The 15523-nt window shown below is 39.4% G+C and overlaps 1 protein-coding gene across 3 annotated transcripts in view; it reads right to left on the bottom strand.

The window, feature by feature from the left end:
* The window catches only part of RAB3GAP2 (RAB3 GTPase activating non-catalytic protein subunit 2), an 88096-nt gene that overhangs the window by 11888 nt on the left and 60685 nt on the right, over nucleotides 1-15523 (bottom strand). For all 3 annotated transcript variants that reach the window (XR_014327108.1, XM_082864268.1, XM_082864269.1), the window contains 9 exons: nucleotides 13043-13256; nucleotides 12560-12657; nucleotides 10019-10124; nucleotides 9231-9391; nucleotides 7911-8139; nucleotides 5484-5657; nucleotides 5277-5383; nucleotides 2818-2884; nucleotides 384-454 (listed from right to left, as the gene is read on the bottom strand). Coding sequence is in view for 2 of the 3 variants with exons in the window: in XM_082864268.1 (XP_082720394.1) it covers nucleotides 384-454; nucleotides 2818-2884; nucleotides 5277-5383; nucleotides 5484-5657; nucleotides 7911-8139; nucleotides 9231-9391; nucleotides 10019-10124; nucleotides 12560-12657; nucleotides 13043-13256 (1227 nt within the window). In the remaining variant the exon portion in view is untranslated. The remainder of the gene's footprint in view (nucleotides 1-383; nucleotides 455-2817; nucleotides 2885-5276; nucleotides 5384-5483; nucleotides 5658-7910; nucleotides 8140-9230; nucleotides 9392-10018; nucleotides 10125-12559; nucleotides 12658-13042; nucleotides 13257-15523) is intronic.

Raw genomic sequence — 15523 nt, forward strand, 5'->3', positions numbered from 1 at the left:
GAGGTTGATGTAGGAAAACCTAAGTAAAATTGCAATCGACCCTATTCAGAGAAAATATCTTGGCCCTACATCCAAAGATTGGCGAGGAATTGTGCATTTGTACGTTTTAATTTAAAATAAAGCGCAAATCCTTGCTTGAATCGACCTCTGGTCCTGATCACTTGGGTTAAGAGGCTTTTACAGGACATTACTCTCTTTCAAGGATTTGGGCTCTTCAAGTCATCATCATCAAAAGGCCAGCACAGCTGAGCACCAATAAAACGTAATGTCAAATAAAAAACAGTCTAACAAGGCTTAATGTAAATAATCTTTCTTATATCAGTCAATTATTAAGGGAGCCAAATAAACAAGAAGTCGGTTCAGGAAATTTACAATTACCTTACCTTATCCATCAGGTACGTAGCAGCAGAAAACCTTTTAACTAAAAATGTGTTCCACATCATCAGTGCGATGCCTGGACAACAAGTAAAGTAAAGCAGTGACCAGAATGCTTCTGTATTTTCTCTTTCATCATATATAACAAATTGCTGTCTTCCTTAAGCTTATAAAACTATCTGGGCTATTTATTTAGATATTATTTCTTATATCTTATGTAATAAAATTAATAAAAACCTTTATCTTTAATAAAAATCAGAACTGGGCCGCGTGAGAGGATATCCAAATGGCCAATAAGCATAAGAAAAGACTATGTCATTAGTCATGAGAGAAACAGAGATTAAAACTACACAGAGATAGCTTTACACAACCAACAGAAAGGCTAAAATTTTTTTATATGACAACACCAAGTGTTGACGAGGATGTGGAAACCATGAGAATGCTCATACACTGCTGGGGGGATAATAAATTGGTAAAACCACTTGGAAAACTACTTGGCAGTATCTACCTAAGCTAAGTATGTCTACCGTGTGACCCAGCAATTCCACTGCAGAAACAGTCACAAAAATGTGTAGAAGAGAGGCAAGGACAGCCTTATGCATAACAGCCAAACACTGGAAACAACCTCAATGGAGTTTTCTAATATGTGACCACTAAATAAAGTGATATACAAAAAAAGTATTAAAAAGCAAAACAAAATACAAAAAAACTATTTTTAAAAAACTCAACCAAACAAAAAAACTGGGCTTTACATGTCCATATACAATAAACTGTGGCACTGATATTAAATTTCTGTAACAGCCGACAGGCAGTGTAAACATGACATTTCACATGCTGTATTATTACCCACACAGCTGGTTCTGTATCTAGGAGTGAGGTCCTGCAGAGGAAGCCAGGAAGCTTACTCAATGTGCAAATTGGGTAAAGTTTTTTTTTTTAATTGAAGTATAGTTGATTTACAATGCTGTGTTAGTTTCAGGTGTACAGCAAAGTGATTCAGATGTATATATTCCTTTTCAGATTCTTTTTCCTTATAGGTTATTACAAAATATTGAGTATAGTTCCCTGTGCTATATAGTAGGTCCTTGTTGGTTATCTATTTTGTATGTAGTAGTGTGTATATGTTAATCCCCAACTCCTAATTTATCCCTCCCCTAACAAACTGGGTAAAGTTCCAACTTGAAGAAACACCATTTTTTCAGTAAGGATAGAATATTCTAGAGACAATATTTTCCAAATGAGCCACTTTAAATCGTTTGTTTTCGCCTTTGGAAGAAAGTAAGAGCTAAGATATGAATATATAAAATAAATTTTAAGTTCTTATCATGTAAAATGAGACATTTTAGAATTTCTGCAATTTGACCTCATACCACCTACAACAAGGTGTTACAGGAGAGGAAATAAGTAGCTTCTCTAGAATGTAACACAGAGACATAAAGGTGATAGATACCTCCCCTTACCTGGACCCAAACCTAGTCTCCCCACTTAGTATTTTATTAACTTCCTCTCTTAGTATCTGACTAGCCTAGTACTGAGCTCCTCGATTAATTCATAGGGAATGTAATCTATCTATTAAATGGAACCAGCAATCTGGTGACAATTTTTCTACAATAATTTGTAACATTTTTTTCAAGGAGACATCAGCAGTCCCCGTGGTACAGCAGCCAATGGAGAATATTCATGTTTATCAAAAGAAGCACAAGGTGGAAGGGATAAATTAGGAATTTGGGATTAGCAGATACAAACTATACTATATATAAAATAGATAAACAACATGGTCCTACTGTATAGCACAGGGAACTATATTCAATATCCTATAATAAACCATAATGGAAAAGAATATGAAAAAGAACATATATGTGTATAACTGAATCACTTTGCTGTCTACCAGAAACTAATACAACATTGTAAATCAACTATATTTCAATAAAAACGTTTTTTTTAATTGATGCAGATACTGACACAGACAATTCATTTTGTAAACAAATGAAATAAACTTAGGTTATTGATAAATACAAAAAAAAAAATGGAGAAGAAGAAGAAGCACAAAGTAGTTTGTAGGGTACAGTATTATTAGGCTTTGGCTATCTAACTTTTTCATCAGGAATTACAGTCCTGAGCAGACCATTCTTCTTATCTACCTGTGAACTACAGAGGGAATCAATAATTCATGCATAATATTCTCCTTACTTACACCTAGGAATAGTCATCAGTGTGGGAAACTGATTGGTGGGGAGAGAAGGTGATAATTAGTGCCAGCCCGCTCCCCCTTTGGGGACAGCCTTTTTTCAAGCAGTTAAAACAGCCAGTACTTTGCATACAGCAATACACGGTAATGTGTTAGGTGGCAGGACTGTCAAGGAAAATTTTAACAGGATGTGAATTTAAGAGACTTGGCTCTTTGGAATGAAACAGTTACGTTTTTAACACCTGTTTACTTACCATTCTGAACATGTGCATTAAGAATGTGCTCCAAGTGTTCTATTGACCTAACAAAAAAAAGTGCTTCCTTACATAGAGGGAGCAAAAAGAGAGAAAAAAGATATTATTTAATAGGTGTTTCAAATACAAACGGAGACTTCTTACATAAACTTCCACATAAAGTTACCCAAGAATGTTATACTAAGAACACAGAATTATTAGGGAAGAAGTAATTTTGCATAAGATAATGTTAATGGTCGCTCTTAAATTTACATCATCTATATAATGATTGATTCCTAGGACATCTGATTCAAAATTTACTGCGGTTTGTACATCATAGCAGTATTCTCTCCAATAAATACTTGAATTTCACACAGATATGAAAACAATAGGTTTACTTTCTTTGCAAATATTATTCATTCTTCAACAAATGTTTATTGAGCAACTACTATGCACCCGTCTGCTGGAGGCACCAGAGATACTGTCATGAACAGAACAGAACCAAATCCTTGCCCTCCCTGAGGTTATGCTCTAGTGAGGGCGCTAGATAATAAATATGATAAGTAAATTACATAGGTTGTTAGTAATAAGTGCCAAAGAGAAAACATTAAAGCAGTAAAGGGAGACAGGAAATAGCAGAGGGGATGTTGGAAATTCAACTATTTTTAAACAAGGTAGTTTACGTATGAAAACGCAAATATGGTATGTAAAACTGATGAAATTATCTGAATGTTTGCTAAATAAATTTGTGGCCTGGGGGACTTCCCTGGTGGCGCAGTGGTTGGGAGTCCGCCTGCCAATGCAGGGGTCACGGGTTCAGGTCCTGGTCCGGGAAGATCCCACATGCTGTGGAGCAACTAGGCCCGTGCGCCACAACTACTGAGCCTGCGCTCTAGAGCCCACAAGCCACAACTGCTGAGCCCTCGTGCCACAACTACTGAAGCCCGTGCACCTGGAGCCCGTGCTCCGCAACAAGAGAAGCCACGACAATGAGAAACCCGTGCACAGCAACGAAGACCTGACACAGCCATAAATAAATTAATTTTTAAAAAATGTGTGGCCTGTACAATATTAAACACATCACCTTTGCTAATACGTGTCAGAAGTTCCCCACAAGTAATTTTGACTGTTTTGAGCCTAATAAAGCTGTGTGTGTAAAATGGTGGAATTGGGATAGGGGCTGTTGAATGGGACAAGGAGATAAATATTTAACAGGAAAAGAACAAACAAGAAAAATGACCACTAAACAAACATTTTAAACTGACCACTTATTTTAAATGTTAGACCTGAATCTGGAATTAATTCATTCAGATTTTAGAAACTACTGTGTCTCTGTTCTGGTCCTAACGTTCTTTTCTCATGCGGGAAAAGTATCCTGTATAGGAGGAGCCTGAATACGTCCACCATTCAGGCCGCAGGGCTGTCAACCGAAGACGGCGACGGGAGGCATATCAAGAGGCTCCCTACCCTAAAATCACCTTTTGGTCAAAGTTTAACTGATCAAAGACGATTACTTTGTTTCAAGCACTTACTTTTAAAATGTCTTCCTTTAATATGAAAGTGATTACATGTTCAAGACAACATTTTTCTCAGAGGAAGGAAAACTATTGTTATCATTAATGTATTAGTGTGAATTAGTTCATCAATGAGATTCTTCTTCAAAAGTACAACCTGATATAAGGACAATAAAGGAAAGAATTTTGATTTGAGAAGGTTAATTTACCAGAGTACTGACTAAGGAAGCCTATGTGAACGACTGTGCAGCAAAGAGAAATACATGTCATGTGTTTTTACATCTTATCTTATCCTGGTGTCAATCCTGAAGGACTGGCACCATCATTAAAAAAGGGTGCGAGCAAAAAACCAGGTTCAGTGACTGGGCCAAACCCAGACACCCGTCTGGAGTCATCAAGTCCAGGCCTCCAGCCTGCAGGCCTCGGGCCTCTCCCTGCACCGCTTCCAGACTGAGAATGCCTGCGAGCGAGGGCGGCTGCTGGAAGGGGCAGAGAGCGATGCCCAAGCGGAGAGTCAGAGTGGCATCAGAGTCTTCACTCTGGTTTTTATCATGATGACTACAGTACAATACGAAGAACTGTCTATAGGTAGATGCTATCTCACACAGACAGTCCAAAGGAAATAAAAAATACGCTCATCACAGTTTAACCAGGAGTAGGGCAAAACACGCTGGCGTTAGAGAAGCTTAGGCTTGAATCCTGGCCCGACTCAGGCAAGGAACCTGACTCCTCTGAGCCAGTTTTCTCTTCTCTAGAGTGGGGATAATGATGACACCCACACTTCACAGGTTTACGGTGAGGATTTTGAGAGAGGGGGTATGAAAAGGGCCTGGCACAGCTCCTGGTATGGAGACATTCCAAAGGGGAAGAAGCCAGTGTTTGTAAGTGACTGATGGAAACAGTCCCACGTAAGTACAGCATGAGCACAAAACAGAACCAACACTAAAGTGGTGACGAGAGTCGTACCTCCGGATCTTTATTCCACTGAACAACGTACTCCCAGCAGCAATGGGCGTGCAGCACGTCCAGCTCGAGGCTACACGGAAACTGCTTGTAGGCCAAATGCAGCAGGTCTGAAAGTCAGAGGAGAGCAATGTATTGCTCCTGCCTGAAGGAAAGCTCCGCCCGCCTTCTCTATGCCAGATTTCATGTTTCCCCGTGTTTACGTCTTACCTGGGATGGCTCCCAAGTCCATCTCCACCTCTGACACCTCAGATAAACCTCTGTTAATACCTTCTTTGGGTTCATCTGAGTTTTCTGCATCTCTTTCTTTATTAGCCAGTTTTAATACTTCAGGGCTGACATCCTGTTTAAATATCCACTTGGCTACACTGTCTGCAATGCCACCTATAGTTTGGAGACATGAAAGGAAATGAAAATTGGCAGCATTTGCCAAAAGGAGCCCGTACAGCACAGGATCTGAATGTCTCCATGAAGATCTAAGTGCCACGTTGTTTTAAGCCTGAAAGTGACCCCAAAGCTATGAGATTTATAGGTGTCGCCACCTACCACTCGCTGTATGAGGGCAAGTGGGATATTGGATCTCTAAGGGCATCTTTATACTCTTGTAAAAGATTAGCTAAATATTAATGCAGATGCATATATAAGTCTGTATACCACATACCTTCAAAGTCCACAAATTCAAAATGCACTTTATCGGACATAGATGGAGACATGAATACATGTTTCAAATGCTTTCATTTAAATGCAAGTGAAAACAGACTGATTAGCATGATACTTGTGTCTAGGTTTCTTAGGGCAAAACACTACTGTTAATAGTCAACTAACTTGCCTATATGGAATATTTGGGGGCAAAATTTAGCCATAGTTAATTAACAACATGATGCGATACCATATTTCCGTCATCAATATAGTTTAGGAAGTTATAAATTATAAAAAACATTCAAGATGAAGAGTCCCATTACCTAAAAGAAATAGAAACTTCTGTAATAAACCAAAACTTTTCCTCTCAGTCTTTCTTTCTATTTTGATTCAAATATAAACCTTTTGACAAAAAGAATGTGAAATCATAATTATCAGTGGAAATATCAATAAATGCTTGGCTTCTAAATCATCTGATAATTCCCGTTCCAGGATCAAGGCCCTGATCCTGTTGCTCGGGTTAATATTAAAATGGCGTTCCTACATTTTCACCAGGTGGCAGCACGGAGTGCAGTGAGTTTACAATTAAAAATGTTCACAAGCCTTCTAATGAATGAAAAAACGAGTTACCTAAATAAAAACTATAAATACCAGTATTTCTAAACCCAGACATGTAGTCACTCCGGTATCAAAAGCCTGACAGAGCGGCTGGTAAGGAGAGGGTACACGCCACAAGAAACTCAAAATTTAAGACGCCCGGTGATCCTGCAAGATAGAAGCAAAGGAAGCCAGCGACTCCGGGACAGAAGAGAGTGGTGCATCGGAAAAGCGGTATGAAGTTCTGGGGAAGTTAGGAGGAAGAAGAGAGAACCTGCAGTCAGTGGATCAAGGTTTCGTGGATGGAGGCAGCATTCGAGGAGGGCCTTGGCAGTTGAGTAAGATTTAGGGCCCACGAGCGGGAGCAGCTCGGCCTCTCAGACCCAGAGATGGGGAATCACAGATGTTCCGTGTGAATTAGAATCTAGCAACAAGCAAGCAGGAGGTGGAAATGAACTGCATTCCAAGGTGAAGGTCCGTGGGGAGCAGGCCTAAGAGTTTACGCTTTGTCCCACAGCAATTTCTGAACTTCCTAGTCCCAATCTTAGTCCCTTAAACCAGTAAAAATTTTTTTTTTTTTTTTTTTTGCGGTATGCGGGCCTCTCACTGTTGTGGCCTCTCCCGTTATGGAGCACAGGCTCTGGACGCGCAGGCTCAGCAGCCATGGCCCATGGGCCCAGCCGCTCCGCGGCATGTGGGATCTTCCCGGACCGGGGCACGAACCCGCGTCCCCTGCATCGGCAGGCGGACTCTGAACCACTGCGCCACCAGGGAAGCCCCCCAGTAAAAATTTTTGACAAGCCCAAAGGACTTTAGCTTATGGGTTATATTTATTGATAATTACGGTATCAGAAATTAAAACTGAGAAAATGTTTAAAAAATTTTATTAATTCATTTTAAAATAAAAATAATAAACCCATTACATGCTAGTATTTTATGAAAATAATTGTATCTGCCAAAGCAAAACAAGATATTTAGTGAGCACTACGCTTTTGCAAATCTCTTTGATGTCTAGCTTGGATCTGGACTGCCCAAATCAGCTTCGACATGCTATCCACTGTGATCTGATGTTTTGGTTGAGGTGTATGAGGAACATCTGGCCTCACATAGGTACGAAGTTGGAAAAAAAGAGGAGTGCGACCACTCTTTGAGAACCGCGGCTCATTTTCTAAGGCGAGGGGAAGTAGCTGGTGGTTCCTGAGCAAGGAACTGACAGGATCAGACTTGGAGGAGATTAACTGAGAAGAAGTATGTGGTGGGTTATTTATTTTTAAAATCTGGGTGTATTTCTCTTTCCTTATTCTTTCAGTCATTTCTATAAAAAGCAAACCCCAAAATAGCCCATAACCATAAAAAAAAAAAAGTATATGGATACAGATGCTCAAATAAGCTTCAGGTTACCTTTTCCTCCTTCTAACAGCTTTTTAACAGAAAGCTTCGGGAGCGGCTCAGCCTGCAGCGATGATGCTTTGGAGGTTGAGGCATTCACTTTGCTATGAAGCAGAGTCTGAAGAAGGAGACAGTCCTCCAGCTGTTTCAGCAGAAGTTTCCAGTACTCGGTGTCAAGGGAAAGGGCCTCCCAGGAATCAGTGAGGGCCTCCGAATCAGTACCCGAAACTGTTTGGGAAAACTAACAGAAAATGCACAGGTGATACTCTGGCCAAGATTCTGGATCTACATTCACTTGAATGAGCTTTTAACTTGAAAGCTGATGCGTAGTCAGGATACATCACAAAGCGATACACAGATGCTGTTTCACAAATATTACTACTTGGCTGGATGGAACATGAGGGTCAGGAGTAGCCTGGAGATTTAGGGGCAACGAGGATAGAGTCGGGGCATTTACCAAGAGAACAGCAGTGAGGCCCCCAGTTCAGCTAGCACGCACTGCAAAGGTTTCAGGGCCATCCCTACGAGAGCCACAGCTTTTTCTGTCAGCACCAGGATACTGACGGTTCCTCAGAATGTACTTGCCAACATAAAAAATGTGTCTTAAATTTCTCTCTCTCCATTAGTATAAACATCGTAAGCCAGTCATATTAAAGTTAGCCCATAAACTACTGAGACTGACAATGTTGAGTGAACCTCTACAGACCTATTTAAGTATCTCATCTAATTTAATGCAACATCCCCCTAGAAAAAATTATTTGATTTACCATGAGATATAAGGGATGTTAATTAAGTCTTTTTCTTTTCTGAAATAAATTTCAGTTTTCAAGAGATGGGGAAAAGCCACAAAGCAGAAGGTCAACAGGAAACTTCCATTTGAGTCATCCAACACTCTATGCCCAAACCACCTTTGTTTATAAAAGGGGAGTATAAATACAATTGTAGGACTTCAGAGCCGCAAGAAATCTGAGAAATGATGCCGTCTAACCCTGATCCTTTTGGACGAGGAAACTGAACCAGGACCCGCCTTTTAAAGGCACTCACCACAGATCACCAGCTGACGGCGGAGGCCAGATCTCTGCCCTCCGAATCCAGTGCTTTTCCCTTTACGCCACGTGGAGACTAAGTTCAAGTATGCATGTCATCGGAATAAACAAACTAAGGACAGCACCCTTCACCCCCCAGAGAGACAGAAAAGATCCTGCTGGACGCACATGTCAAATCCTAGATGTCGCACAACACTGAAGACGATGCAGCCCAGAAGGGGAAAGCGGCCCGGGAGCCAGCTGGAGAGGTGCCCCCCACCTACAGAGCAGCCCTCTGCCCACTCACTTTCTTCTCGGTCAAGCTGTTGGATATCTGGGCGGCGACAGCGTGCCCGATGTGCGCGGAAAGCAGAGCAGCCCCGTTGTGCTCAGACTGAATACAGGCCGTGCGCATCTGCTGCCACCAAGGGGACACTGACTGAGAATCCCAGGTCTCTTCGATGGCCACTGCAGGCAAAGGGGAAAGTTAAAAAAAAGAAACCCTTAGCTGGGAGATTTTTGTTTTTTTAATTGGTCCAAACTTAGACATTAAACATAATGTTAAAACTAAATTCCCCACTGATGCATCTATATATTCCTCAATGAATTGGAAAATAAATCTACAATTTATTTTATTCAGAACACTTAGAGTCTATTTATTTACGCTGTTAGACACCTTGCTTCTGAATCAACTGTAAAGCTCCGTTTGGAAAATTTTCATCATTGCTGAAAACGACTCTTGAATGTTTAATGTAACAGACCATTGTTCTCATCATGCCAAAACAATAAAAGAAATATTACCTCCACAGAAGACCATTCGATTCACCTCACTGAGTTGAGAAAACGCACTGTTCACATCATTTTTGATGATGATGCAAAATATAATATTCATAAAGCACACTTTGAATGCATTAAGAGCTTTCTATGACTACACAGAAGAGTCTCTCTAGTGAAATGTTTGGTACCCTCTGGCCTCCTCCTGTTAAGAGAAAGTATCCTCCCTCCCGTTTCTGCAGAATTTCAACACTGCACGCGGTTTCCGGGAGTGGGGCCCACGCTCCCGAAGAGCTGAACCTCGGCGCCCACGATGCTCACCTTTCATCTTGCTCAGGAGGCACAGTGTCGTATGGAGACAGCAGACAGACTGCGGTTTGTCCAAAATATCTTTTTCCTTAGAAAGCCAAACACTCAGGAGCAGAGACTGAAATCAGATTTTAAATCTTTTTCAGTCTAAAAAAATATTTACCATAAACAAAATCTTGTACTTTTCTAGAGAGCACACATGTACGCGTGAGCGGTCCGGTCTCTCTACTTTTCTAGAGAGCACACATGTACGCGTGAGCGATCCGGTCTCTCTACTTTTCTAGAGAGCACACATGTACGCGTGAGCGATCTGGTCTCTCTACTTTTCTAGAGAGCACACATGTACGCGTGAGCGGTCCCGTCTCTCTACTTTTCTAGAGAGCACACATGTACGCGTGAGCGATCCGGTCTCTCTACTTTTCTAGAGAGCACACATGTACACGTGAGCGATCTGGTCTCTCTGGTTGAGAGGGAAGTGCTTGCTTGTTACATGATGCAGCGTGAGGGGTGGAACAGGCAGCTTGTCTAACTTAAGAGATTATCATTTGTTGGGGATCTACATCCCATTTCCACCACTTCTTTAGGCCTCCTGGGACAGAGGCCATACTGGTTTTAGTTTTGCATTTCCCTAATGGCTAATGGTGTTCAACATCTTTCAGGTGATTGATTATTTGCCATTTGTATGTATATGTTTTGGTCATGTGTCTGTTCAAATCCTTTGCTCAGTTTTAAACGGTACTGTTGTCTTATTACTGAGTTGTACAAATTCTCTGTACAATGTGGACACGATTCATTTATCAGATCTGTTTTGAAAAAATCTTGCCATTTCAGTTTCTTAACAGCCTTTTAAAAACCAGAAGTTCTGAATTTTCATGAAGCACAGTTTATCAATATTTTTCTTTTACAGTTCATGCTTTTTGTACCCTAAGGAACCTTTGCCTAAACCAAGCTTTCTCTGGTGTTTTCTTCTATAGGTTTTGTTAGTGTTACCTCATATTTATGTTCCACTTGGACTTAAATTTTATATATGGCTTGAGGTAAAGGGGTGAGGTTTGTTTTTTCCAGGTGTTTCTCTAACCCCGATTTAATGTAGACAACAAATGTAAATGAAATTGATTAAACACAATGGAAAATAAGTCGTATTCTGTGTTCATCTATTTAAGCATCACAATTTTGAGTGACAGGTAATACTTGTCTCCTTTCTTTTTAACTTTTTATTTTGAAGTAATTATAGATTCACTGGTGGCACAAAGGAATGCACATGGAGGTCCCGTGCGCCCTTCCCACAGTCTCCCCTAATGTTCACATCCTACACAAAGCCAAGAAACTGCCATTTGTAAAATCCATAAAGCTGACACACGTTTCACCGGTAATACAGGCACGCGTTTTGCATCATGCAATTTTATCACGTGTAGCACTGCATACATGACCATCACCACAATCAAGACACTCGACTCTACCATCGGCACAAGACTCCCTCCTATTAACTCTTTATAGCCACACCCGTCTCCTCCCCTACCCTCATCCCTAACCCTTGGCAACCACTAATCTGTCCTCTCTCTCTACAACTGTGTTATTTTATAAAGAAAATAAAATCACGTAGTATGTATCTTTTTAAGATTGGCTTTTTTCTATCTGCATATTTTCCTTGTTTATTCAAGCTATTGCTTGTAGCAAGAGTTTATTCCTTTTTGTTGCTGAGGAGTGTTCCACGGTAAGGATGTGTCACCGTTTGTATATCCATTCACCCACTGAAGGGCACTGAGTAGTTTTCAGTGTTTGGCTAGTATGAATAAAGCATCTTATGGACATCCACGCGCAACCATGTGTATCTTTAACTGCTTTCCTTCCTGACATATACACTGCAGAGTGAGGTAGAACAGAATCCCTTTTTAAAGGGCTTACCTGTTCAATTAAAACAATATGTTAACACAGTCAACAAGTTCATAGAGGTGGAATGCCCAAATCCTGGCCAAAATTTAAGATGTGTGTGGGGCTGTGACAGAGTATGTGTATGTGTACATGTGAGAGGTGGTAGAGGGCAGGACGGTGGTGGTGGGCTCACTCCCCTGCCCTTTTCAGAAAGGGTGAAAATTTAGTGTCGTAGTTTTTCCATTGGACGATTCTTTTATTTGCATTTGTTATAGCACAGACATTAACTCCTCATATATATTCAGAGTCTGGGAGTGTTTGATAATTGTATAATGCTTTAAGGGAACTCCATTTTGTTCTCCAGAGAAGATCTTTTTAGTTCTAATATGAACGTTTTTACTGAAGATCACAGTCCATTGTAAATGCGTGCATACGTGACAGATTCTACATTTATTCTAGGCCCACCCCGGAATATGCTGGTTATAACTTACAGAGAATGAGAAAAGTAAGGTAATATTATTCAATTAAATACGGTGATTATAAATAGCCTTGATCATTTTTAGAAAGTTTTCATGTATGTTCTATGATATGCTTTAGACAATGGTAAAAAAAAAAAAAAAAGAGACTGACACGTCTGGGTGACAGTAGCAAGGAAGAGCATCCAGAAAGAAGAAACCTTACCAACAACAGCTGGGGGCTAAGTCCAGCTGACTCCAGAGCGTGGCACATATCCTCAGTGGAACTTTCTCCACATAAGCACTTCCAAAAAAAGAAACTGCCTGGTAAAACAAAGTCAAGACACGTCAATCAATGACCACTTACCATCTGGACTCACCATCTTCCTGAATTGCAACCTAGATCCCCAGAGGAGCAAAACAACAGGAGAGAAGAGAAATCAGTGGTGTAACCGGCTTACGTGATTAAAGCAGAAGGCAAATCATTACATGTCTGACACTGTCTCCTGAGCGTACTTACTAATTCAGTACAACTTTTATGACATAGTGCCTACCTGTCCAGAGGATCTTCTGTTGACTGTAAAACACACATTAAATTCTTCGGTTAATTAATTTCAAAACAAACTCAATCTCTGAGCTGCTATAAGCTCCTCCCAGGCTCTCATCTAGAATAGGGAGGATTCAAAGAGCAATTTCTCATTCTACCTACCTAAAGCCACACGGTCCTCTTCACTTATCTTCTTTATGTTGATCACATCTTTCTCATATTCTAAATATTCCAGAAATGTTTTGACAGGCAATACACCATCCTTATCATCAGAAAATCGGACAGCAGTCCTGCTGTTCTCTTGTTTATACTTCTCTAATAACGCCTGGAGCTTAAGAAGTTCTTTTTCATCAAGCCTTAGTAACACAGCCAAGTCCTTAAATATAGGGGGAAAAAAAAAAACAGTTCTGAATAGACCATGTCTCTTTCTATGACTCTTCCGTAAGTGTCAACACTATCATCTGAAATGAAATGCAAGACTAAGCAAAAGATGATGACTTTTGAATTAATGTCATAGCTATGATGTGCTCTGCTTAAAACTTTACTCTCAATTCATGAGTAGGAGGTTATTTAAATAAACTAATCTTGAAATACTATATATTACTGAAAGTACCACTTTTAGAAAGTTTCTTGAGATTACACTTCTAAAATGTCTAAAATTTAATAAACATGTATTATTGCTTAATCAGAAAAAAAATTTAAGCTTTTCCCCCCAAACCATCGGGGAGTTCGGGGGTTTTGAGCATGAGCCCCCTGTTCTCCTGGCTCGGCCCCGCAATGAACCTTTCTCTGCTGAAAAAAAAATATTAAAAGGGTGTCAACTGCCAACTCTTGTGATTCCGAGGAAACTAAAGAACTATTTGAAATGTAATGCTTGTTTATTAAGCAGCATAAACATTATAAAATAAAAGCAGTGGAAAACAGTCTTCACTGTATCTACATATAAATCCTCTATGTGGCTCTTGGGGCTGCAGAGATACAACCTGCCAGCCTTTCAAACTGTTTTTACACACCTTATGTGCAGAAACATCTCCTGATCTACTATTCTTCTTCTAAATTAGGGACAAGTGTACACATACACATACACACACACATGCACACATTCGCCATAGCAAGCAAAACTTTCTTCCCCTCATGCTACATGATTAAAGCTGCATTCTTAAACAAGAGCAGTTTTGTTATTTATTTACTTATGGATGTTGTTTTAAGAACAAGTAGTAAACTGCAAAATGCTACGGAATACACACAGGTGGTTCAATGCTATACCAAACTTATATGAACTATGTCCTACAGACAGCAAAAATGAATTAGTTTAGATTTGAATTTTAGTTTTGTATGTACAAAATTAGCCATTCAGCCTAGAAGTTGACTGCATGTTTTTTTAAGGATCCAAATAAGTCTATAGCAAAATAAAATAATAAAAAAGAACAATCTGTCAACTGATTTTTAAACGTTTATAATTCTTTTGCACACTATATTGGGGCTATCAAGTGGAAATGAATTCTCCAAGGGATTATTAATGCCATATATTTAAGTTTCTTTTGCAGGGTTCAAGAGAGATAGTTTTGATTTTATAAAAAAAAAATTTAGGCATTGAAGAATCTATGAAATGTCCAGGCAATCCTATAGACATAACTTAATCAACTTGAACTTTTCTGTTGCTTGAAATGATTTTTCTCTATTGGTGAAATAGATAGCAAAAACAAAAGCTCCTGAAAAATGGCTTTGTCATTTATAATGGCACTCACAGAATATTATTGTGAAGATTGTTAAAATGCTTTATAAAATCCATCTAGAACCCCAAAGATAAAAAAAGATGTTAGGACTTGTAGGTTATTTCCAATACAAAGGGAAAATCTTCTCTCATTTTTCTGTCTAAAAATTTTTATTCGTGTATGTGTATTTACAATGAAAGGCATCCACTTTAAAACTCAATAAACTTTCAGATACACCAGATGAGTTTTATAAAAGCATTACCAGTGACTTGAAAAATCACTAAAATCACCTTAATAATTTTCCTTTAGACAAATAAAAGACATGAGGCCCTGATGCCAGGCAACCTGCCCAAGGTCACATAGTAGTCGAGGGAAGAGAGGACAATATTTCTCTCTATTCTCTATCAGGAGAAATGCGATTTCTCTAGATGGAAAGTAAGAATTTTGTATACTCTCCTCAGAAATGAGCAACACTGCACTGTAATAGAGATTACAAGGTGCTATCAGTTTTTTACGTTTTATAGAATAAAAACACAGAACATTTTCTACAATTACTTTAAACACTCTGATGTACGATAAAATATTTTTTTAAATGTATTTCATTACATAGGAAACAACAGAGTAGTATGAGCTTGCTAACAACACAGAAAAGCTCGACTCTTCTGTTTGGCAGAATCTTTTTTTTTCTTTAAAAGAAATTAAAATTTTGGTGCTTCAGTAAACTGCATATATTTTAATTGGCAAACCCTGTCCAGAAGAAGTTGTATTGTAAGAAGTAACCTTAAAAAATAAGGAAAGCCAAATGCTTCTAGGTATTAAAAATGGATTAACAATAAGTTCAATATTCTAGCCTAAATAATATAAATTTAGCAGCAAGGCACGGAAAGCCAGCAGAAGGTCTTGTAAAGAAAATACTGTTTTTTTACAC

Source organism: Leucopleurus acutus (genome assembly GCF_964270905.1).
Source record: "Leucopleurus acutus genome assembly, chromosome: 2".
In the NCBI taxonomy this organism is placed as follows: Eukaryota; Metazoa; Chordata; class Mammalia; order Artiodactyla; family Delphinidae; genus Leucopleurus; species Leucopleurus acutus.